Genomic DNA, 24517 nt, shown 5'->3' on the forward strand with positions numbered 1-24517 from the left:
CAAGGCTCTTAAGTGTCTGCAGCTCTATTTATATTTTATTTAGCTACAAATCGTTAGCTTAATAGCATAACTGCCTAACGAAATGCAAATACTTTTTGTTTTGTAAATATTGCTGATCCATATCCCGGGGTTTTCATTCTGGTTTATACTCAAAACAAACAAAATATTAAAAAATATATATTTATTTGTTGACTGTAGCAACTATGGAGAACCACAATGAGACTTTTTCTTTTGTCTATAAATGGGCACACATGGAGTGAACCGACAATTCATCCAATATAAAACAATAAAGAAGAAACACAAAACATCATAAAAACTTCTTTTATTTCTAGAAACGCGTCTGACATTTTGCATAGGGAAATAAGTGAACAATACCTGACTTTAAAAATAAGGTAGTTTACGTAAACATATTTAGCAATCAGCAAACAATACATAAATGCAAATGCAGTGAAGTGTGTACTTGAGGCAATAAAAAGCAAATATATTATAAGGAATTTTCTTTCATAACATTTAACCTCGTAGACTGAAACAATACATTTAATTTGCTTCTTTCCTTCCTTTGGCAAAAAAAGCTAAAATTTTATGGGTGAGAGAAACTTTGTCGTCAATTTACTTCATGTTTCTTCTCAATCTCATTTTCTAAAAAACAAATTATGTGCTGTGTTGGTTGACTCAACTCCATCCTCACTGCTGCACTAAATAACCGAGATACGATGTAGAAGAACCATCTGCTTTTATTCAAGGATTCAGAGGATGAGAGAAGTACAGAAGAAGATTAGGGCCACAGGAAAAAAAAATGTAATTCTGACTTTTTTTCCTCTCTCTTTTTTCCATACACAGGATGACAAAAAAAGTAATTTTGGGAGAAAAAGAGTAAACTGAAATTAAAGTCAGAATTCCGAAATTAGTGTCAAAATTCTATTAATATCAAAATTCTGAAATTAATATCTAAATTCTGAAATTAGTCAGAATTCTGAAAATAACATCAGAATTATGATGTCAAAGTCAGAATTCTATTATTGGGAGAATTCTGAGATTTAAGTCATAATTTTGAAATTAATGTCAGAATTCTGAGAAGAAAAAAAAATCAGAATTTTATACTTTTTTTTGTTGGTGGCCCTAAGAGTCTCCCGTAGAGCCGGTCCGTGGAGCGGTGGGTGTCTAACCGAAGAGCTTGATGAAGCAGGGGTGGCAGTAGGGCTTGTTCTCCTGCTCTTTGAAGCAGCCCTTGCTCAGCGGCTTCATGCAGAACTGGCACACCAGGTGGTGCGGGTGGAACTTGGCGCCCATGGCGGTGACGCAGCGGCCCAGGATGGGCTGCTGGCAGGCCTGGCACATGCTGCCGCGGGACTGGTGGTAGTGGGCCTCGCACAGCGGCTTGCCCTCGTGCTCGAAGAAGCTGCCGTTGACGAAGGGGCTGTAGCACTCCTGGAAGCAGGCAGCGCGGAGACAATTAATCGTGATTAATCTAATTTGGCAATCGAATAATCGGTAACTGGAGATTGATCTCAAAATTTCTTTTGAATTCTGCACCTAAAAATTAACCAAAGACTGAAAGAATTAAAAGTACTACTATAACTAACAGACACTAAACAATATTAAGCAAATAAAAACTAGCAAAAACACTCTTAAAAACGAATTAAAACTGACTGAATTAAACAGACAAAAAGTCACAAACAAAACTAACTTACAATGAAAAACCCATGTATACACACTAAAAAAAAGAGTAGCATTCAAGTGAAAACTGTACAAAAAATATATACATAGATTACAGTTGGTTTGGTTGCTAGGTAACGGGTTGGGCCTCGGTGGGGTTGCTAGGTAACGGCGAAATTCCCATGGGACGTAACTTAGCAATCAGGAGAGTTTTGAAATAAGAATTCCTTAATATTGATGAAAAAGTACTAATTCTGCTAGCATTATTTTACTTATAACAGGACATAATTACTATGTTATAAGTGAAATAAAAAAAATATTTCTTAGAGTTAGAATCCTAGTATTTTGGATTAAAATTAAACAAAAATATTCCTGATTTTTCATGTGCGCTCATGGCTGCTTTGTGTTCATCAGTCTGCGCTAAACAGACTGATAAGCATGGTCTGTTTATTGGTCTGTTTCTAAATAATTCTACAAAAATCACCTCAAAACTCAGTAACTAATTAAAATATATCATGATAATCTCCAAAAAATAAAATTAGTGCAATCTAACTTTAATTGTTAATAAAGTTATGTAGTTTAAGGTGATTACACAATTTTCAGGACATTTTGCAGATTTTTAGTGCAAACTTTAAATTAATTCTTTAAAAATCAATCAACTGATTTGGGGAAAACAGCAAAAAACAAAAAGACAAATCAATAACCTAATTATTATTGACAATTAAAAGGGTTTAAATAAGAAAATAAATTGGATTGGTCCAAACTAAAAGCTTATTGTTGTTTTAGATTGTTTTTTTTATTTATTATTATTTCAGGTCATATGGAGGGTTTTTATCAGTGGTCCACTGCTGATTAAATGATTAAATGACAAAACTCACCCGACACACGAAGCACTGCGGATGCCAGAGAGAGTTCAGAGCTGAAATGTAGTTTTCCAGAATCGGCTCGCTGCAGCCCTGACAGCGGGAGGCAAACAGGGTCAGGAAGCACTGCTGACAGTACTGCTGGCCGTCACGGTCATGGAAACCTGCAGGAGGAAACCACAGAATTACAACAACTCCACCCAAAAGGAAAAAAAAACGGTTAAATACAGCTGAGAAAAACAGTGCACCCTCTTTAAACCACCTTTCATTGTTGCAAAATATAACCCAATTTACTTATCTATTTCTTAATAAAGAGAAAAAGGTATGCTGTAGCCCACGGTTTTCAAAAGAGGGCCATGAGCGCATGATTTTTTAAAATAATAAAATCTAAACTATATTTCAATAATAATAATTATGAAATATAAGTTAAAAATTTACTGAAATATTTGGATGCCAGTCAAATATATCAATCTACTTTGCTCCTCAAGCTAGCATAGCACAGCTAACTAAAACCAGTAGGTATGAGGTAGCATTTATGCTAAAAGAATAGCGGATAAAAGTGAGATAAACATTCTAAATGTTTTTTATTTACATGTTTTGTGTTTGCCTGTTTGCAAAAGAGCTGTAGCCTTCAGAAATATTATAACCCCTACATGGATCTAAAACCAGTCCAGGTTTACTGAGAAAACACTACATTTAAAACAAAAGGCTAACAAATAGCTTCATAAACATGAAAACAAAGGATATTATAATTTCAGTATATTTTAGTTAGTTTTATAAACGCACAATAAAGTTCCAGTTGGTTACAATTTTTCCCCATAAAATACAATTTTTATTTATTTCAGTTAAAACTGTTTTCTCGCTGTCAGTTTTTGTTACATGGTTAGTTTTAATTAACTATCCAGGGATTTATAAACCTGGCAGGCCACCAGGGTTTACTTGTGCCCGACCAGGCTAAGCATTGCTTATTTACTTAAGTCTTTTTAAAATGTTTGCATTTTTTAAAGATTTTATAATTGGTGTTCAGATGTTAATCTTCCAATCTTTCAACAACACATAATTATAAGGTGACATTTTCAATTTTCCTGTCAACTTTTAAACATTTTTTTAACTCAAAAACACTGGATGAATGATTGCCCTAGTCCCCAACCACCGGGCTTAGCTAGTTTTCTGGGGGAAACCTGACTATAACAACACTGATTCAAATCGATTAATATTATCCACCTGGACTTCTTTCAGTGTTGTAGTTTAGCGGCCATCCAGCGGAGGGCGCCACCGGTCTTGCCTAAGCAAAGCCGTTTCAGAATTAAAGATGGCGGCCATTCCAAAATAGGAAAGAGAAACGGCCCAGACAGAGACCGGTATGTAATGCAACATCCACTTTAACAGGCGGTCTACTTTTGATTCTTTTAGTCCACAGAGTCTGAAATTTAGCTAAAAAACCTCAGAAATGTTTAAGATTTTCTCTTAAACTGTTTCTAATAAGTTTTTTTCTTGTTTCATGTCGCTTCATTCTCCGGTTACCTTCGTCTCCAAACGTGCGGCTGCACTTGACGCAGCAGAAACACTCCGGATGCCAGTTCTTGTCCAGAGCAGTGACCATTTTCTAAGCACATAAAGAAACAAAGGTGAGGGAAACAGCTGTAGCTAACCGTAATAGATCTGGTTTCATTAACGTGGTTCTATGTCTCACGTTCAGTATCGGTTTGCTGCATTTAGCGCAGTGCGGGGAGAAGAGCGTGAAGTAGTCCGACTCGCAATATGGCCGCCCGTCCTTCTCGAAGAAGTTGCGGCTGCCCAGCTCCGTCTCGCACTCTGTGCATACGAAGTGCTCCGGGTGCCACACCTTCCCGAGCGCCGTCACCACCTGTTGCACACGGACAGTCGGCTTTACTGCTGCTAATGTGATAGTGAAAGTAATCTACTAACGAGTTTAAAGTTAAGCTGATTAACTGATAAGCGGACATTTTCTTAAAAACCGGAGTTTTGTGATTGCGTATTAGGACCATTGTAGATATAAAAGAAGAGTAATTTCACGCAAAACCTTCCCCCCTCAGAAATACAGAGATTAATCTCAGAAATTATCTACAAAAACCTTTTTAAAAAAATAGAAATAAAAATAATGATGATCTAGAAAATTTCAGTTTTTTGGGTTGAACATTACTGCTTTTTTATATCTACACATAAAGATATGTAGATATTTTTTTTAAAAAAGGACAAGGTAGATGTGTTTTCCCCTCACATCTATCATCCCATCCTCACCTTCGAAGCACATCAGTTATTTTTGAAGTTGTTTCTCCGTCATGCAATGCGGCTGAAAAAAATCCCTATTAAGGAGAAACTCAAGGACCTTGTTGAGTTTTTATTTTAAAACAGAACCACAGAGTGAAATTTTCACCCCACACCAAACTCTGTTTGGAGCCGCCATCTTGTGTCAACTGGCTGTGCTTAATCACGACCAGCGGCGCCCTCTGCTGGTTGGCCCAAGCTACAACACAAAACTTTAACTGACGTCATTAATCGACTGGGACTCATTTTAATCTAATAAACCCTTTCAGTTCATTAATTGTTTGCATCCCCTGTGGTGATTCACATGGCAACAGGAAAGGGCGATGAAGCGGCTCACCTGTCCTACGACTGGTTTTTGGCAGGCTGAGCAGTTTCCCTTGGAGGACGTCTGAACTCCTTGTCGGCTCAGGTCTGATTGGAGGAGTCCCAGCATGCTGTCCAGTGAGCCTCCAGGTGTGGCCTGGGTTGGAGCGGCGGACTGCTGTGGCGGGGTGGCGGGCCGCTGCGGCGCGGTGACCACTTGGCTGACAGGCGGAGTTGGCTGGTAGAAGACAAACAACGGCCGTCTTTAAAAGACTTTACCTTACATTTTCAGCTGCTGTGGTTCGCTTTTGCCCTGTGTCATACAATCCAAACTCTTTTAAAAACCTATTCCCCTCCTCACCTGTGGTGGCGCTGTGCCAGAACAGACTGAAGGGAATGACACGAAAACCTCAGAACAAGACACTGAACATAACTTTCTTCTTCCCAAAATGTAACCAAAAATGGAGCAGCGTCAGATTTTAGCGGTTGTAGGATTTCCTTCTTCTCTTTGGTAAAAGATAACGAGTCATGTTTCCTGCAAGCACGAAACTCACACATTTGTTTTGGTTATATTTACCCAGAATGCCCTGCGCTGCAGTCCACTTCCTGATTTTGTAGCGGTCTCCGGTCCGCATGGCGTTCACATATGCATTCAAACCGCACCAGAGTTCATTTTTTGCTTGATCATTCATTCAGATCTCCCCAAACAAACCAGACTTCTAGACAAACAACTACAGTTTGATTAAAGCAAACTGGTGTGAATTCACCCATAAGTCTGGTCTGTGAAGCTGAACTCTGACCTCAGACTGAAGGAGACACTTAAACAGATCGTTAACCTTCATCCTCTGAAGACCACGGATGTTTGGAAAATGCAGGAATCTTCCTGTAAACATCTGGGCTTTGTTTATATCCCACAGCTGCATCCAAAACAGTTTTAAAATGATGCAAATAAGTTCCTACCTCATCTAAAAAGGAACATCTACCAGCTATATATCTACGGTTTCAGCTAAAAATAGTTTTAGTTTTCTAACTTCCTTCATGTTCTCTGAAGTAAGTAACTTACCGTTGTCTGGACTCTGAAGTCAGACAGTGAAGCCATCAGTTTGTCCAACTCCATGGTGGCTGAAGTCGCTGAAGGCTTAGAAGAGCTGGAACAAAAAGACAAATCATCAAGTTAGGTCGGGTCTAGAAGAGCCTGAGGATTACGGTTTCTCTACATGCAGCTTCTGCAGGACAAATTCAAACATCGAACAGAAGGCAGAGGTGATGCAGGCTACAACACAGTAGATAAAAATAAAAATCTGTAAATTTCCCCCCCAAAAAACTAAATGTTTTAGATAAACCTCCAGAAATGTTATAGAAAAAACAGGAAAGTTCTGAGTTTGTAATGCCAAAAGTCAAACATTTGGAAAGGTTTTTGTTTTAGAAAATTTCTGACAAACTCAAAATTTTAGATTATTTTTTCTAGCAAAATATAAACTTTTGAGGACCCAGATATTTTCAGGATTTTTTTTCTACATTTTTTCTGCTACTTTTTTCCTAGAAAATTCCTGAGATTAAACTAAATATTTTTGGATTTTTGTCTGGCAAATTTTTGACTTATGTCCTCTTTTTTTCTATATAATTTCTGATATTAATCTCAAAATTTATGTTTTTCTAGCAAATTTTTTTGACTTTTGGAACTCAAGATTTTATTTTTTCTACAAAAAAAACTTTTTTTGTAGAAAAAAGATTTGATTTTTCTGCATCAGTTTGAAAAATAAAAGACTTTGAAAATAAAGACTTTATTTTCAAAGTCTTTCCAACTTTGAAAATAAAGCTTAGAAAACGTTTATTGGATAAGGATAGTGGTGTTGCGTCTGTGTTTCCTGATCTGAAAAAAGCTTTTGACACTTTAAAACAAAATATTTTACATATTATTACCAGTTTACCTTCTTCCATTATCACCCGGTGTTTCCCTAGGCTCCATTCAGGGACTGCTGTTATTTTCTCTATCCATAAATGACCTCCATTCAGTTCGTCCTGATGTATTTATTCAAATGTACGCAGATGATGCTGTCATTTATACCCTAAGACAAATGATTCAAGCCAATGAGCGTACGCAGTCTGTGGCTAATGAATCGGATTGGTTAAAACTCAACGTAAACAAAACTGTTGGAATGTTTTTCTCCAAATCAAAACTTCCAAATTATGAAGCAGAAATTTATCTGGCTGGAGAAAAAACTACAACTTGGGAACAAATTTAAATGTCTTTCTATCATAAAGGACTCAAAACTTACTTTAAATCTCAAATTATAAAAAGTTTGTATTTGAGTTAAATTTTGCATTTCAAATTTTAGTTTCGTAAAAACTACATTCATCACTCCAGGCTTCTAAAATGTTTATGCATGTATTTTATCACATCAAAACATTTTAGTGTGATAATAAAGTTAAAGTTTGTGAAGCTATTTGTGTATTAAATATGCCGTGCTTATGCAGTTATAAATTAATTTGTAATTCAGCACATTTTTGTTTGTATTTTTTAAAAGATAAACCTCCTAAGTAATTTCGTTACCATCTTTCTATATTGGATCGAATAGACTGGTACTGGAAAGAAGTGGATTGGTGCATTTCTATTGAAAAAGGTTTTAAAAAGTTGTCAGTTTGTCTTACTGAAAGATGTAGATACCCTGGTTTGATGATCATGGTACAAATTTAAAAATAATAAATATACATTCATTAAATGAGACCTGGAGGAGGTTGAGGTCTTATCCTTGATCTTGTCCCTCTCATCTTTCTTAGAAGCAGGAAACTGGGCCAAGATCTCATCTGCAGACAAAATTACACCATCAAGTTAAAGTCTAAACCCGTTGCAGAGTAACATCACGCGCTCTAGAGCCCACCGCCATCATCTCTCTGCTGGGGGGCGAAAAGCTGCTGGCTGACCATGACTACCTCTGGGTTTAGCTGCTAAATTGTCAATATAACCCGCTAAATCTTAAATGTATGCCTGATGTATAAAAGAAAAAGGAATGCAGTGCTTTGTTACTAATTGTCAACACTACAACTAGATAACAAGGTCAGGAAAAAGTTTAATTAAGAAAAAAAGGGAAGTAGCTCAGTTATGCTAGCTTGACTTTGATAATCTTAACATGTAGATGTGCTGTGGAATTATGTGTCCTTTGGTTCAGTTACAAAATAAAAAAGGCAACCTAAACACCAACCAGCTGTAGCGCACTGCACTAAACTAATAATTCCTACATCTCCAGGTTTAATTTTGTTGACGGGATTGTTCTACTGCAGCAGCGTAGCTTTTGATGGCAAGTAAAAGGATCGTCTTTTTGCCCTCCAGCGTTGTGTGCACGCATACATTTCCAGACTTAAACAATAACTTGCAAAGGGTCCGTATCTGAACAGCTGAGACTTGAGGTAAACCCATGGAAATGCACTCACAGACCTGTGATGTTAAACTGGGTGGCGTTGAGCTCCTGCAGCAGGTGATCCAGCTCATTCAGACCGCCGCCCAGCAGCGAGGAGGAGAAAGCAGGCGGAGGGTCTGCAGAGCGCGGAGAGCGCGGTTTGCACACGGTGCTGCAGGGCAGAGGAGACATGACAGTACAGCTCTGAGTGAGTTATTCTTTCAGTAAATGGCCTTTTTTATCTGTATGTTCCAGTTAACAATTAATCAATTACAAAATCAGTTGACAATTATTTCAATAATCGATTAATCACGATTAATCGATTCAGCCCTGATTTTTTCTTGATTAAAATTAATCCGTCCTGGATCCCCAGTGTCATTGTTGTGTGTTGATTTATAATCAGAGGTGAGATTCTTGTCCACTGCAGACCGGACCCACCTGTATAATTTGTCCGGGTTGGAGTTGGTTGAAGACTTCATTGCTGCAGAAACGGTCTGAGAGACAAAACGGATGGTAAGTGAAGGTGAGGAAATTACACAATATGACATGAAAATAAATCTCTGAGTGCCGACCTGCTGCGGCGTGTAGGCGGGCGGCGGCGGTCGAGCCTGCGCCGAGTCGTGGGAGTTGGCATCGGAGTTCTGTGGAGGGTCAGAGGTCAGCAAGACGGGACACCGAGGAAGAGGAGAGCTGGTGTTCTCCAAGTCTGCAAGAAGGGCATCTGGAAGGAAGGAGGAGGGCATGCAAATGTTAATTTCTAGGGAAAAAATCTAATTTTGAGAGTTTCAAACAGCAAAAATATTTTTTCTCAAAAATTTGTTTTTCTTCTCACAAATTTTTAACACTTGAAACTTTTAGATTTTCAAGTTTTGTTCTCAAAACTTTTCTGACTTAATCTCAAGATTTCTGTTTTATTTTTCTAAGAAATTTTTGACTTTTCAAACTCAGAAATTTAGTTTTTTCCAAAAATTTCTTAAATGAATCTTCCAATTTGAGTGTTTTTCTAGCATATTTTTGACTTTTTAATATCTAAAGTCTGAACATTTCTGAGATTACTCTTACAATTTCCAGTAAATTTTTCAAACTCAGAAATTTCCAAGATTGTCTAGAGCATTTCTGATTAATCTCAAATTTTCTAATTTTTTTCTAGTTTATTTTTGTTTTTTGAAAATAAAGAAAAACATAATTTTTTTTCTTTTAAAAAATTATCTGAGATTACTCTAAAAGTTTCCAGCAAATTTCTGACTTTTCAAACTTGAACATTCCTACATTTTTTTCTCAAAAGGTTCTTAAATTTATTCTAAAAACTTTGGTGGAAATTTCCTTTCTTTTCAATCTACAAAGTCCCTAATATGTCACCATAATTTGTTGCCCTAACTTACTGTCTAAGATCATAATTCTATATTCTGGATAATTTTTGATGGTGCTCAGAGTGGAAAGAAAAGACATGCAACATTAAATGTGAATAAAAATATGCAAAAGCACGGTGCAACACGAACATGCACAGACAGTTACGTACCAAACACAACAATACGAGGACTGAGAGGGTAGCAAGGCGGCTCAGACAGTCCTGAGGAGAGACAGACAGCCAGCGTGACCAAAACAGCAGCAGAAAGTCAGAGCAAACACAACACACAGCTCAATCCTCAGAGATAAGTCAGCTGCAGGACAGGACAGTCTCGTAGCTCAGGCGGGAATCCGTCTTCATGCTGACATTACTGGGACAGACGTTCATATCTGAGGCATGCCAGGGTGCAGAGGAAGCAGGGGAGGAAGAGTGCTTGGCTGCTGATATCCAAGCAGCAGCCAGCCACCCCCACACTCTCACTCACATGCTGACTGCCAGAAACAAAGCTAGTTGTCACCTAATATGTTTCTTCCACATTTGGTCCGGCCCTCTGAACAATACCAGAGAGCATTCAGATTTATTTATTTTTTTCCATTTATTGTACATTCCGATTTATATGTAGATTTTTCTTCAACCACCAGGGGGCTCTTTAGCAGGAAGCAGGAACTGTGGGTGTTTTATTTTGCATGGCGCATTGCTGCCATCTGTTGGACTTTTAGGGAACTGCTTGACTTTCATGTTATTTAATCAGTACGGTTTGTTTGCTAGCGGTAGAGCAGATGAACACACGTGTCTGTTATGAACGCCGCATTACAGGTTGAATTCTTCGAAGCGATGCCTGTAAGTAGCAGCTTATACTTCAAAACGAGCCTTTATGTTAACATATGAGAAATTAATATGTTATAGTTACTTTTCCTCAATAGAATATATACTAGTCAGTCCCAGTGACCGTTTCACTCATGGTTTTTGCCCATGTGCTTTCTGGGTAAAAATCAATCTAGAAACGCTCCCTAGCTGCTGCTGGTCACGCCCCCCAACTCAACGTTTATGTGACGTGAAAATGGCTGCAAACTACGAGGCAATTGCACATAAAAAAAGGCGAGTTGAATTTACGCTAAAAAATCTAAAATTTTCTATAAAAAAACCCCAATGGAATTTCTGAGTTTGAAAATCAAAAATTTGCTAGAAATTTTTTTTTTTAAATTTTAGATTAATCTCAGAAATTTCCTAGATAAAAAAAAAGAAAAAAATCAACAACAAAACACTTGTCTTTTCCAGCAGTCATTGTGCAGTGCATAGTAAAAACCAGCTGCACAAATGTTCTGGAACTCATCTTGGGTTGCTAGGTAACAAGCTGGGCTTCACTGGGGTTGCTAGGTAACAGAGCAGCGTCTGTCGAATGTTACTTATTTTAAAAAAAGCTTGACTTCCAGACACAGAAAACATGGACAAAAAAACGACTCAGTACTTTTTTTTCAGTGCTTGCTCTGGTTTTAGAAGCAGAATGTGAATTTAGCATAACAGTTCTGACCTGATTTGACCTGACTGTTATCGCAATTCTTTAGTAGTGTTTGATTTTAGTTTTTTCAGTCTACTAAAATTACAATGAAGGAGCTGGAAAGAGCAAACTGCAACAGAAGTTGCAGTTTGCTCAGTAAAATAATCTGTTTATTTTACTGTATTCTTACTCTTAACTTTATTTGGGTTTAAGCTACAAAACCCTGAAAATGTAATTTATGACGCTAATGCCAATGTTCTATAATATTTTATAAAATGATAGATTTATTTTCCACTTTGCTTATTAACTGGACTATAATTTAGGTCACACACTAAATAAGGTCTAAAAGACTGAAAGAAATTATATTACTGGATTTAAAACAACTTAAAAAATAAAAGAAGAAATATAAAATTTTGGTTATAATATAAGACTTGCACCACTAAAACTTAGAAAAATCTGTTTCCAAGAAACAATTTATACATAATTCAGGTTTTTAATTAGTAATGCAGACCATCTGTTGTAAAACTGAGCTTAGACGAGCAGCTCTATAGTCTGTGGGCATCAGTAAGTCAATCCTGTTTTATTTTGACAAAATACTTTTAAACTTTTTAACTTTCAATATTCTAATTTTCTGAGCTGTACTTACATCTGTACACAGACAACAAAGCACCAATTAAAGTCAGGTTTAATTTCACCAAACAGCAGTTTTGGCGGATGCAAGGCATGCGATTTTTCCTGCATTACTGCATTGTGAGGTGCCAAGGATTATAAATTTCAGCCTGAATCGCAGCATGGAAACAGATGTCACCCTTCGTTCAAGTCAGCAAGTTGTCACTGATCATATCGATCAAACGAGGGAACGTTGCACAGATGACAAACTTTGATGAATTTGATTTAGTTTATGTTTCAGGTTAATTGAAAATGAGTTACAGAGCAAATGGAATCGGATATCTATTATGTCACCACTTTATGAGGCAGAAACTCTCGCATTTAAACATTCAAACCATCACTTTAGTCAGTATATCTTCATTTTTCCAGGCTTCATAAGTTAAATGGAAATAATATAAATGCTGGAAATCAGAAAGCCACACTGTAAAATTGTGTTTACTTTGACATTAGCGGAATATTTAAAGTTCTGCTTAGGCACATTTTGCGCAACTGGTGCTGAACCCCACATGAACTGACAATAGTTTCCATTTGTTGTGTAATTGTGCAACTTGATATTACGGAAATAAATTTGCTTAATGGAAAAACCCTAATTAAAGTAAAAGTATGTTTTTCAGTAGAAGGTTTTTTGCTAAATAGATGTATTTTGTAGAACTGCAATGGAGACACTTTTCCGGTGTTCTGTCAGATCAGCATACGTTGTCAGATAGTCGTACGCTTAGCTCAGACATGTATACGCTGTCATTACCATATGATTTTATTTAATCAGCAACATAGAATCATGACGTAGATCATCATACACTTTGTTATGAACAGCTGTATGACATCCTGACTTAGCGGTTAAGTAGGTTAATGAGTTTTACACGGGTGTGTGTTGTAGTTGGCTGCAGCTGCAGCCAGACCTGCTTTAAATACACTTTGAAACCACGACAACGCATATTTATCTAGTTATCATATTATGTCATATTATAAACAATTTAATGACTTATTTTCGTCATAACTTGTTGCATATGCTGAACTGACAACTCCACTGATGGTCGGACTTCTTAATGCGCGATCATGCGCACTGACAACATGTACGTTATCCTGACCATAGAGATGAATATATGATGTCTATGATCCTGACAGCGTATGGCTATCTGATAGAACACCGGATCACCAGCCGGATATTACTACTGGCGAAAACAACAAAAACATAACGACAGGAAGAAGATGGACGATCAGGGCACAGCAATAATAAAGAAGTCTTCAAATTTCTTAGAACTTTACTTCAACTAAACTTCTACTGCATATTTATTCATAATGAACCAAAGCAGCTGAAATTATGAGCTTGTTTGAAAACTATTCCAGTGAAATGTTCTGTTATCTGTATTTTGTGGTGGATATGAGACATTAATGGTACTTTTGATATTTTGAAAAGAATTTAATGTAAATAATAAATGACAAACTTGTTTAAAGATTTAACCTCAGTTAGCCTTAATAGCCAGAGCTGAAACCCAATTTTAACCATAAAGCTCATGTTTGCTGCCATTTCGCTGGCGAACTTAAATACAGTAATATCCCATTCATGACATACAAATATGTGTTGATCTTACTTGTGAAAAGTTATCACCCAAGCCCTCACGTCAATAATCAGTCGATTTGAACAAAAAATATCCCCGCAGTGCTGCTGTTTTGGACCGCTCCAAGATGGCGGCGGTGTTTCTCTTCCTCTTTCTTATGTCTATGGGTGATGGCGCACCATGTTTTTAATGACATATCTAGTGAACAAGCTTATTTTAATTTTGTTTCTTATTTAATACAAACACCGTAATTGCGAAATCATCCTTTGTCTTTTACATTTGTAGAATATTTACAAAGTTTTCAGCTGGTAGTGGCATCGGAAAAGCCACGAGCTGCCATTACCACGATTTGAGCTCGCTGGGTCTCAAAGTTTTGCGCACATTTGTAATGGAAACGCAACTACACAGTGCTTACCAACTGGTTTTGAACCATGCATGAACTCTTGCGACATTTTCTGCGTGAATCAGATCTGAGACACGAATGACGTGAACATGTCCCGCCTCGGATCAGCCCTGTGGTCACCTTCTCACCCGGATGATTCACACTTGTGGTATGGCCATGTGTTAGGAAGCTAGTGCACAGTCTACATGCCTGCTGGGTTCTTGCCATTTCTCAAACACACACACACACACACACGCACACACACACGTATACAGACTGCACATATAAGGAGTTGGGCTTCTCTTAATGGGAATTATGACCATATTTAGCTCTGCCTGCTGACTTGTTTGTCTTGGCCAAAAAGACCCTCTAACAAGTGGTCTCACTCCCTGAAAGTTTTACAAAAACTGCGTAAACTGAGACAAACACCAACCCGGTCACCCAAGTAACCCTGCCTCTGTGAGTGCAATCCGATCCAGATGTGCCCAGATGTGCTACATCTTGCCATTCACCCCCTCCTGTTGCTTGAGAAGCAAAAGTGCCCGACGACTTCACATAAAAAAAGAAAAAAAGCAAATGGCGAATGGGCGGCAGAGAGAAAAACCTTCTCCTTTTTCCTCGAACTATGTGGCTTGCTGAAATGGAAGAGTTGCTCTGGGCTATTTCTAACACAGAAAGCTGTCTCCCTAAACATGTTTTCAAGAAAAAAACATCAATAACTAGAAATAAAAGATCCCTTTATGATTTTAAACAGAGCAACGCTCTGTTTTTCCTCTGCATCCACAGCTTGTCAGAGGTAATGCATGGAGAGGACAGTTGCAGATCATTTAAAATCTAATTTACAAAGACTTTATTGAGTTAGCAGGCCGTGCATAAAAAAACTCAGTAGCGGTCAGGCAGATGTGGAGTAATTTATTGGGCTCACGTTGTGTGTGGCTTTCAGAGCTTTGACTCTTCCACAGGTTGTCACTTTGCAACCATGAGCTAAAATGTATTTCAGCAGGATTCTCGCATCTTACAGGTAAAAATGCGAAAATATTTGTTAGAGAACAAACGGGAACACAGCAGACAGGTCAGAGAGAAAGTTGTGCAGAAGTTTAAAGCAGGTTTCCATTCCAAGAACATTTCATTATCTGATCATGAACAGAGGATTAAGCAGAGAAGCAGCCGCCAGTGGTAACTCTGGAGGAGCTGCAGAGATGCTCGGCTTGGGTACAGGAAGCCAACAGATCAACTTTTTATTGTCCACTCCATGGATGCATGTAATGATAATTTTAGTAACCGATTAATCAATTATTCTGATGATTAATCAAATATTTTGATGATAATCAAATATTTTTGACAATTAATTGATTGTTTTGTTGATTGATTGGATGAAAAAAATTCAGTTAACCACGTTCATACAATAGAAATGAATTAAAACTGATTAATTCTGATGATTAATCAAATATTTTGACGATTAATCTATTATTCTGATGATTAATCTGATTTAAAAACTTCAGTTAACCAGTTAACTTAGCTATATTTCTTTTGCAATAGAAATTCAATAAAATATGAAAATAAACAAATAATCAAATTAATTTTTTTAAGTAAGAAAAATGTTTTATTGCCTAAAACATAATAAGAGCATTCTTTGGCATAGGTTGATTATTTAAGGACAACATGTTCAACCCTTTCTGATTTATTTGACATCCATACAGCATAGGGCTAATCTGTTGATTAAATTTTTGATTAACTGACAAATTATTGAATAGAAAAAACTGCTTAATAAGACATTTTTTGTTATACAGAACTTGAACCAGATGAAGCTAACCCTGCCACTTGAGGAGTTCAGGAAAATATTTACTGAAAAATAAGGTTTTATTTTAATCTTAAATGCAAAATGTATAAAATTTTTTGTACAGTTTTGACTCAATTACTGCTCTGAATATGTTGTTCTTTCAGAACAAGGCCATTTTCAGCCCACATATTCCAATTAAATCTAATCTATTCACGATTAATCGTGATTAATCATGATTAATCACACTGGGGCTTCAGTCTTAGTTATTTTAGTTTATTAAAATTACCATAAGACAACTTTAAAGAGCAAAATTAAGTGTTCATAACCTGTTTACTGTATTTCTCTTCCCAAAACAACTTTAATAATTAATCGATTATTAAATTATTAAATTAAATTAGTTGACAATCATTTCAATAATAGATTTATCATGACTAATTCAATTAATTGATTCAGCCCTAGTTTGATCTGTTATTTTAGTCTATTGAAATTACCATAAGGCAATAGCAAAATGCAACAGAAGTGTTTATCATCTGTTTATTTTATTGTATTTTTACACGTTTAATCAATTACTAAATTAGTAGACGATTATTTCAATAATTAAACACGATTAATCAATTAATCATTCAAATACATGATAAATCTTGACTTGAGATGTACTAAAATAAAATGTTTTGACCTACATACTAAAAGCTGTTTGTGGAGGAAACACTTAAAATCCATCCAAACCATAAAACATGGTGGTGGCGGCTTCATTATGTGATGGATAAAATGGATCTAAGTAACTATAAGGTAATAGCTGAAAGGGAAAAAAATTAGGCTTAGTTTCCAAATTAAAAAAATAAAATTGGGAAGATGTCTGAAAAGTGTGGCATGCATTTGCATTCAGCCTCATCTACAAAAACTTGACTTAATCGAAAGTCAGTCTACAGATTTTTAACTCATTGGGCTAAACGTACAATTTTCCTCCAGCGTCACAATTAAACAAACAGTGAAGAAGTTGAAGAGGAATAAATAACATTTTGCATGCCTTTCTACTGAAATGGGTTATTTTTAAGCCTTCTGCATGTCTGCACTCTGACTGCCAGGATCAACAGAGGCCAAATTTCCTCTGTTTGGGCAGACCGCCCCTTCCCACAGATTCCCTTCAAGATATCCCAGTTACAACGAAACGAAGATCTGCTGCTACAGTACTCACCCAAATCCTCCATGATCTGATCACAGCCGGCCGCTTTTCGCTCTAAAACCAGAACATTTATGACTGATGGCCGCGCTTTTGTCTCCCTCGGTCCTGAATAACTTCTTGGACACCGTTATCCGCTAAGAAGCAGCAAGAAGAGGAGGAGGAGGAGGAGGAAGAGGGAGGGCGTCCCGTTTCTTTTTCCAACTCTCTTCCTGTCCAATGCCTACCAGCAGACTTTCAGACCGGAGGAGGCGTAGTTAAATAAATGTGGCTACAAACCCGCATTCCCCCCTCCGGCGCTCGCAAGAAAGACGTAATCCTGGACATTCCCGGTCCATATTTGGGATAGAAAACTACGGATTGAGAGGGAGATAGACAGCGGCGGGATGGACCAATGCTGCGACCAAGTGTTATTACTGACGCTACTGCGTCCTTCACATGCAACATCCCTTTTTTAAACATCCACGTTGGTGTAAAACCTTCTGTTCTGTGAAAATAAATACAAACTGATGTCAAAATGTATTTATTTACGTTTTTGAAAATTAAATTAGTGATGTTTTTCTGCCTTTTGTGGGAGCGCAGGGAGTGATTTCCATGGCAACCGGCTGAAAACTATTGTTCTGCCATTGTAAATAAAAGGAGGAGGTAATTTAAAAAACAACTCAGAAATTTTGATATTAATCTCAGAAATTTTCTTGAAAAAACGTCAAATTTTCCAAGCTTGAAAGGTAGACAAAGTGCTACAAAAAAATAACTTTTTATATTAATCTCAACAGTCATCCTTTTCTTAACCATCTAAAATGGCCCTAATACTGACTAAGCTGTGTATTTTTTTTTGTTGCTTTATCAAATGTAGCTTTATCAAGAAAAAAGTCAATTTGGTATAATACTTAATGAAATATTAAGGCTATTTAATATTCTATCTGAATTAAGGCAATGTTTTCCTATCATTCTGGCTTTTATAAATTAAATATTTCTTTTGAATTCTAATTTGTTAATGACATTTATAATCTGTTTTTTTCATTTTGAAATCCAATTTTTCTGTAGTGAAGTAGATTTTGAAGCTTTATTGAAAAAACACGATGACAATAAAGGGAAATTTTTCTTTAACCACTTCAGTGGTTCTCAAAGATTTTAGGGCAGATATGAGAGCAGAAAATACATTTTCCATGTACATCCACATCAACATGCGTTGTGAAACAGAACCACACCAAGACTTGAACTTTTAATTTTATTTGCCAAGTTATTTCATAAAAACTTTTTTTTTTTGCCAATAACTTAATGTTTTTTGGTGACTTGAAAATGATCAATTTCAAAAACCCTCGGAATGTAACGTCACAAATTAGGCTCTGGGTCGTTGCTTAGCAACCCCAGCAAAGCCTAGCCCGTCACCTAGCAACCCAAGCTGCGTAACAGCACCTTTGGTTTTACTGCCGTGTTCCGTACAACGTGCTGCTGGAAAACACGAGTGTTTTTGTTGTTTACTTACCATCCACAGTCCACTTGCTGCATTCGTCTTGCTTCTGCTTTTCAGAGATGATCGGTTGTATAATTACGCATCTGTTTTAAAGCCTTTTTTCACGTGTGAGTGTAAACATTAGGGGGGCGTGGCCAGCAGCAGCTTATTTGGATTTAAAGTGACAGAGGCCCTAAAACAGCTCAAAATAGGCAGAACTGACCAGACTGAAATCTCATTATATAAAATAATTTTGTGCAAAGAAAGTTAGCATGTTTTGTGTCACATTTGTATGTCTTCTTGCTGCAAGAGATCAGTGCTAACTTTTAATTCAAGCCCAAATCAAATGAATTTACAACAGGTGGACTCCATTTATGTTGTAGAAACATCTCAATTTTAAGCTTCATAACTGTGAATAGTTACATAAATGTGATTTCTTGGTTTTGTATTCTTTCCATATTGTCATAATTGGGTATTAATGAGGAAAGTATGAATTTAACATACTTTCCTCATGTATGTTTCCACAGCAAAATGTGGAAAAAGTGAAGAGCTGTGAATACTTTCTGTTTGGCCTGTATCTGCTTTACAGCTGCATTACACTTTGGTGCCACAACCATTTTAAAAAGACGAGAATAAAGTAATAAAAATTTGACTTTATTCTTGTACAACTTTCTAGTAACATGACTTCTCATAATACTATGACTATTATTTAGAATATTCAGACTATTCTCGTGCAATTTCAACTTTATTCTTGTAATTTTATAATTTTATTTCCCCCCCCCCCCTTCGTTTAGCCATAATGCTGTCATACATAATAAACTAAACGCATGACATTTAACGAAACAAAGTAGTTTGATTTCTGTCAAAAACAGATAAAGTGATTATATTTGAAACAAAAAGTGGTTTTCTAGGTTTGAATGATTAAAAACAAAACAAGTGATCCACATTTTCTAGATTTTTTTTGCTTGTTTTCAGCAACACAAACAGGATTTAGCCAAGTTCAATAAATGGGCGTTTCCTAATACCATTAAAATAAAAGCAAAATAAGGGTTGATAAAAATGAATGCTTTGTGTTATAGCTAACATTTAGATTAGTTTATCTTTTTCCATCAGTAAGAATTAATTTTTCTTTAATTGTGATTGAGGGCCAGGCAAAATCTTCCCAAGACCCCCGATGGCCCCCGGGCCACACTTTGAGCACCCACTAAGTTCCTTTTGTTCCACTGACTGGACAAATGTTTTGCCAGGAAAAAACAAAGACTTTTTTTTTTCCACAAACGACTATCTTCCTGTAAACAACCCGACCATCATGTGACGTAAATAAAAATCTGATAGGCAGAGGAATGAAAAAAACAAAACAGGAAAAACTTTTTAATTAAGCGAGCTTACAGTTACAAGCTTTGTTTGTGTTTGTGGGGTTAGGAGATGCCATAATAACATTGGTGACATGATGAAAGCATATATAAAAAATAAAAATTACAGAACAAAGTTCTCATTCGGTGTTTGCCGTATGTCACAGACCAAATGTGCTTTGACCAAACGCATCATCGCCTTTGGTCTCAGTGCATGAAACACAACTGACTGACGACTCACACATACTGATTAAACAAACCGTCGTTTCTAGATGTGTCAAATTGGTGATGCGGAGTAAATAGCAGTGAGTATCCGACCAAGTAAACGTCTCAGCGGTCGATCTGCAACCTTAGCTTCGAAGTTGTTCATGCAGAGTCAAATACTGGATTCTTACCCGAGCGGTTTTTATATCTAGCGCACTGCGACACACAACTACACCTTCCCAAAAATGCTAGTGATAATAATTATAGTCAACTCAAAGACGCACGCTTACATACACTCACACTTTCCAAACCAACAACTTTCTCACTCCAAATTTCGTGACGGTTGGTGCTTTCGGGTGAATTCAAGGAGCAGGGCTGCACATGGCGTGGAAACTGGAGATAAAAAGAAAGACATTGTGAAGTAATTTGGCGAAAGTGAGGAGTAGAGGGGGGTGGAGGCGGGACGCTGATGTGATGGCGTGAAGGTAACGTGGGCAGGCTCGGTTACCCCTATAATGTCCGCATTCATTAAATTAAATTACTTCTTCACTCCAGTTAAACCACACACAGCCGCTCCCGTCCTTGCCGGCGCCGCCATCACTGCACCGCTTGCTCGTTGGCAGTGCTACCGGAGTCCTGAGGCTTCATCACGTCGGGGAGTTCGGGGGGGCTGGAGAAGGCCTCGATGTGCAGCTGCTCAAACATCTCATCTGCAGGGGAAGCAGAGAAACATGAGCCTCGCAGTGACAGCGGAGCTTAATCATGTCAGAGAGCTGCAGGAAAACACATCGTTCTCACAACAAGAGGAATTAGCTGGGCTGCTTAACAACAAGGTGACTGACTGGATGTTGACACCTTTCAACTGCAGAGGGAGAGAATAAAGAGCTCTGGGAGTATTTACTCTGTAAAGCTACAGTTTTAACTTACCAAAAATATGTTTTTTATATTTGTTGAAGCTGTCACCATGTCATGACACGAATTTGTGAGACAAATAATCAGAAAAAAAAAAATAATGTGTGCATTCTTCCAGTGCCAACTAGAAGCAACCAATCAGAGCCAGGAGGCAGGTCTTAGCGCTGTCAATCATTCCTGTGTGTGCCACCTAGCAGAGCCTGTTGTGAATGCTCAGGCTACTTAGCATAGCCACAGATGTCAGTTTTCCTGTAACTGTAAATTGTTTCTCCACCAATTACACATTCATGAGATTGATTGACAGCGCTAAGCCCCGCCTCCTGGCTCTGATTGGTTGTTCTTCGTCAGAGGTGCATTTCTTCAGATTATTTATCTCATATTAAACTGTCACAACATGGTGACAGTTTTCACAAATATGCAGAAAACATATTTTTTGTAGAAGTTATAAATTACAGCTTTAACGACAAGGTGACTGATTGGATGTAAACACCTTTGAACTGCAGAGGGGGTGAATAAAGAGCTCTGGGAAACCGGAGGATTCATCCACAAGCCTGAAAACCCTTCAGGGCCTTAAATCCGAAGTAACTTTTATAAACAATGTTTTTACGTATCTGTTATAACTGTCACCATGTTTGTCATGAGACGGATAATCTGAAAAGATCGATCTCCTCCACCTTCTACTGTCTAAAAACAACTAATCAGAGCCAGGAGGAGGGGCTTCAAACTGTCAATCAACCTCATGTACGTGCTTCAAATGTGCTAATGGTGGAGAAACAACTTACCGTTACAAGAAAATCATTTATCAACCATCATCTGGGGCCATGCTAACTAGCCTTAGGATTCATGACAGACTAGGCTGAGTGTTGCACAGAGATGATTGACAGCAATAAGACCCGCCTCATGGCTCTGATTGGTTGTTTCTAGTTAGCACTGAGAGAAGGCAGAGGAGCTTGAATTGTTTTCCTTTTTATGCTTTTGGCTTTAATATTTAAGTAAAAAACTTTTTTCTTTGAAAAATCTGATCTACTGCTTACAGGCAATAAATTTAACTTAATTTCTAAATGCTTGTTTTTTTTATTACTAGGTTATATTTTTATGTTTTTTTGGGAACACTTTATTTGAAGGGGTGTGCATAAGTCTGACATAACATCTGTCATGAACATGAAGGAGTCTTTATGAATGTTTATGACAGTTGTCATTAAGTGTCATTCGGTAAATAATGACACTTTTAATGCAAAGTTGCTCTAAAAGTTGCATTGAAAGTCCATTAAAAGTGCCAACTTTGCATTAAATTGTCATTGTTTACAAAATCATGCAAAGTTGGCACTTTTAATGGTCTTTTAATGCAACTTTGCATTAAAAGTGTCATTAATTACCGAATGACACTTAATGACAACTGTCGTAAACATTCATAAAGACTTCATGTTTATTACAGGTGTTATGTCATGTTTATGACAGTGTCATGTCAGTCTTACGCACACCCCTTCAAATAAAGTTACCGTTTTTTTCTTAAATCATATTTTGCTCTAGTTTTACACTTTCAAGAGATCCATTTATTTTGCTAACTTATCTGAGGAAATTGGACAAAATGATGTTTAAAAATCTTTTTGGTGGTTTAAGTTAATGTGTATTTTTTGTTAATGTTCATATTTATTTGTACATTAAGTAGCAAATAAGTATGTTTGGATTCCACTTCTTGTTATTCTATCCAAAATATTTGTGATTCAGTAAACCAAGAGAGCACAAAATGAGACTTTAGAGTTGCTAGCTCAGAAAAAACAAAGCCTTAAAAATACTAACTAGAGTAGAGAAACATATTCCTGAGCTTCAGAGGCAAACGCATCGATAAAACAATATTTACCATTTACACGGAAGGCCAGACCGACTGTAGCTGGTGCTTGAGGTCTGGCAGTCTGGTTGGTGAATCCACAGTCTCCCAGAGTTTTGCTGTCCTCTAGCAACTGATCATCCTGCAGAAAGAAAACGAAACCCATTACAAACAGGAAGCAGCGCAGGAAACAGCTCCAATAAACATGATTTCAGAACTGCGTGCTCCTAAGGTTTAAACTCACTTTATAGAGCCGCTGGTCCTCAGGAGGTCTTTTAAGTATTCCTTCAACAATCCGCTTCAGCTCATACACGGTGGTGCATTCCTTGGCGTCTGTGAAGATTGTCGTCTTGTGACGCCGGATCATTAGGAACACGTCCTTGAAGATAATCAGCACAATCATATGTTGTTTGTAACAGTTTGTTGTTGGTCTTTGTCACATATTCTATAAAACAAAAGTTTTATAGAATGAGCCAAAAATGTAACATTATCAGTTTGATTCAGACTTTGGTTTAAACATGTTTAGTTTGTTGAGGGTGATTAAAATTTACATTTTCTTTTAAAATGCATTAAAAGAATTTAAAAAGCTCTAAGTTTTGTAGCTAAAACTGTTTTTTAAGAAATTTGTGTTCACACTTTCCATATGCTGAACACATTTAGTCAGAAAAAGGAGCTCTCACTTACTGTAATGTCCCCTTCTGAGATGGTAAAACTCATGCTTAAGTAATTAAAGTGTCTGGAAAATGATCATTAATACTAATCAATATTGTTATCGCCATTAAAAAGTGAGAAAAATCTTGATTTTATACTTTTCTCAACATTGTATGAACATTATTTCCTATAAATGATCTGATGTTTACAAAAGATATAAATCCCTTAACTTAATCTGATGTTTAATAATCTCAAATACGATCATTACTCGATGTACAGACTTCTTATTTTAGACCCAATTCATAAATAGGGAAGGGAATAAAACTGATTTTTGAGTAATTGACCAGTAGATCACTGATCAATACGTCAAATATTGGAATATTCTTTTGTATTGGATGCAAATTTAAAGCGGTTATCATCTTAGTAATCAAAAACAATGTAAAATCAGACTCAAAAATAAACCAAACGGTAAATGACAGCTGTGCCTTCGCTAAAACAAGCAATTCTAAATCACGGATTACATTCCAACTATAGTTTCTGTATCACATGATAGCATAGCATTTTATTTTCGATTTTCACTTCACGTGTTTTCAGTTTAACATTTGGTTTTGTTATGAACAAAGAAATCAACACAGAAGTCTTCCCAAAAAATCGCTATAAGGATTCAGTTAAGGCTGCGGACAAAACATTGATTGACAAAGAATAATACCTAGCTCTTTCAACGCACACCAAGCTGTAAGCTAGCACGTATCCAGTTTGAGTATGCCATTAAAATAAAGCCATGCCGTAAAAAGCAATGTTGGAAACTTGACAGATAAACTAGAATTGTTTTCAGCTACCCGTAGTTAGCCTAATGTTGTAGCTAACTTGTTAGCATTACACACATTAGCGACAAGATAACTAAGCTAACACAGCCAGTTTAGCTTGAACGGGCTAACAAAGCCAAAGCTAATATAGCTTTCTATAACATTAACACTTTCGTGTAAGATAATTGGTGTTAATTCCGTTAAGGTAGTTTAGGACTAATCACGTAAAATAACCGTTAAACAAAGTTACCATTTCAAGGGATCAGCTAGCTAGCCAGTTACGCCAGCCCCGACTGTACTGCACCAACGCTTGACGCTTGCGGATATTGCGCAACATACGTACAGTTACGTGGCACTACGCAACGCTGCGTAAACTGTTCAGA

At 37.0% G+C, this 24517-nt stretch overlaps 2 protein-coding genes across 4 annotated transcripts; both read right to left on the minus strand.

Annotated features, from left to right (window-relative positions):
• Positions 1 to 305: 305 nt before the first annotated feature.
• Positions 306 to 18432, minus strand: LOC103152358 (transforming growth factor beta-1-induced transcript 1 protein). 3 transcript variants are annotated; one of them, XM_016661058.1, is made up of 12 exons: positions 18415 to 18432; positions 10029 to 10079; positions 9082 to 9230; positions 8948 to 9003; positions 8548 to 8681; positions 7841 to 7919; positions 6175 to 6259; positions 5146 to 5349; positions 4213 to 4386; positions 4044 to 4125; positions 2535 to 2683; positions 306 to 1428 (listed from the first exon to the last, which is right to left on the minus strand). In XM_016661058.1, exons 4-12 carry the CDS (start codon positions 8986 to 8988, stop codon positions 1162 to 1164), a joined length of 1215 nt encoding a protein of 404 aa, XP_016516544.1. In that variant the 5' UTR covers positions 8989 to 9003; positions 9082 to 9230; positions 10029 to 10079; positions 18415 to 18432; the 3' UTR covers positions 306 to 1161. The 3 variants fall into 3 exon arrangements, with proteins under 3 accessions (XP_016516544.1, XP_007572859.1, XP_007572860.1); XM_007572797.2 differs by lacking the exon at positions 18415 to 18432 and adding an exon at positions 16941 to 17168; XM_007572798.2 differs by lacking the exons at positions 10029 to 10079; positions 18415 to 18432 and adding an exon at positions 16941 to 17166.
• Positions 18433 to 19739: 1307 nt separating this feature from the next.
• LOC103152359 (transcription elongation factor B polypeptide 2) lies at positions 19740 to 24473 on the minus strand. Its single transcript, XM_007572800.2, has 4 exons — positions 24385 to 24473; positions 22922 to 23056; positions 22711 to 22819; positions 19740 to 20647 (listed from the first exon to the last, which is right to left on the minus strand). Exons 1-4 carry the CDS (start codon positions 24385 to 24387, stop codon positions 20535 to 20537), a joined length of 360 nt encoding a protein of 119 aa, XP_007572862.1. The 5' UTR covers positions 24388 to 24473; the 3' UTR covers positions 19740 to 20534.
• Between the last annotated feature and the right edge of the window lie 44 nt (positions 24474 to 24517).

This window comes from Poecilia formosa, unplaced genomic scaffold, assembly GCF_000485575.1.
Source record: "Poecilia formosa unplaced genomic scaffold, Poecilia_formosa-5.1.2 Scaffold308, whole genome shotgun sequence".
Taxonomy (NCBI): domain Eukaryota; kingdom Metazoa; phylum Chordata; class Actinopteri; order Cyprinodontiformes; family Poeciliidae; genus Poecilia; species Poecilia formosa.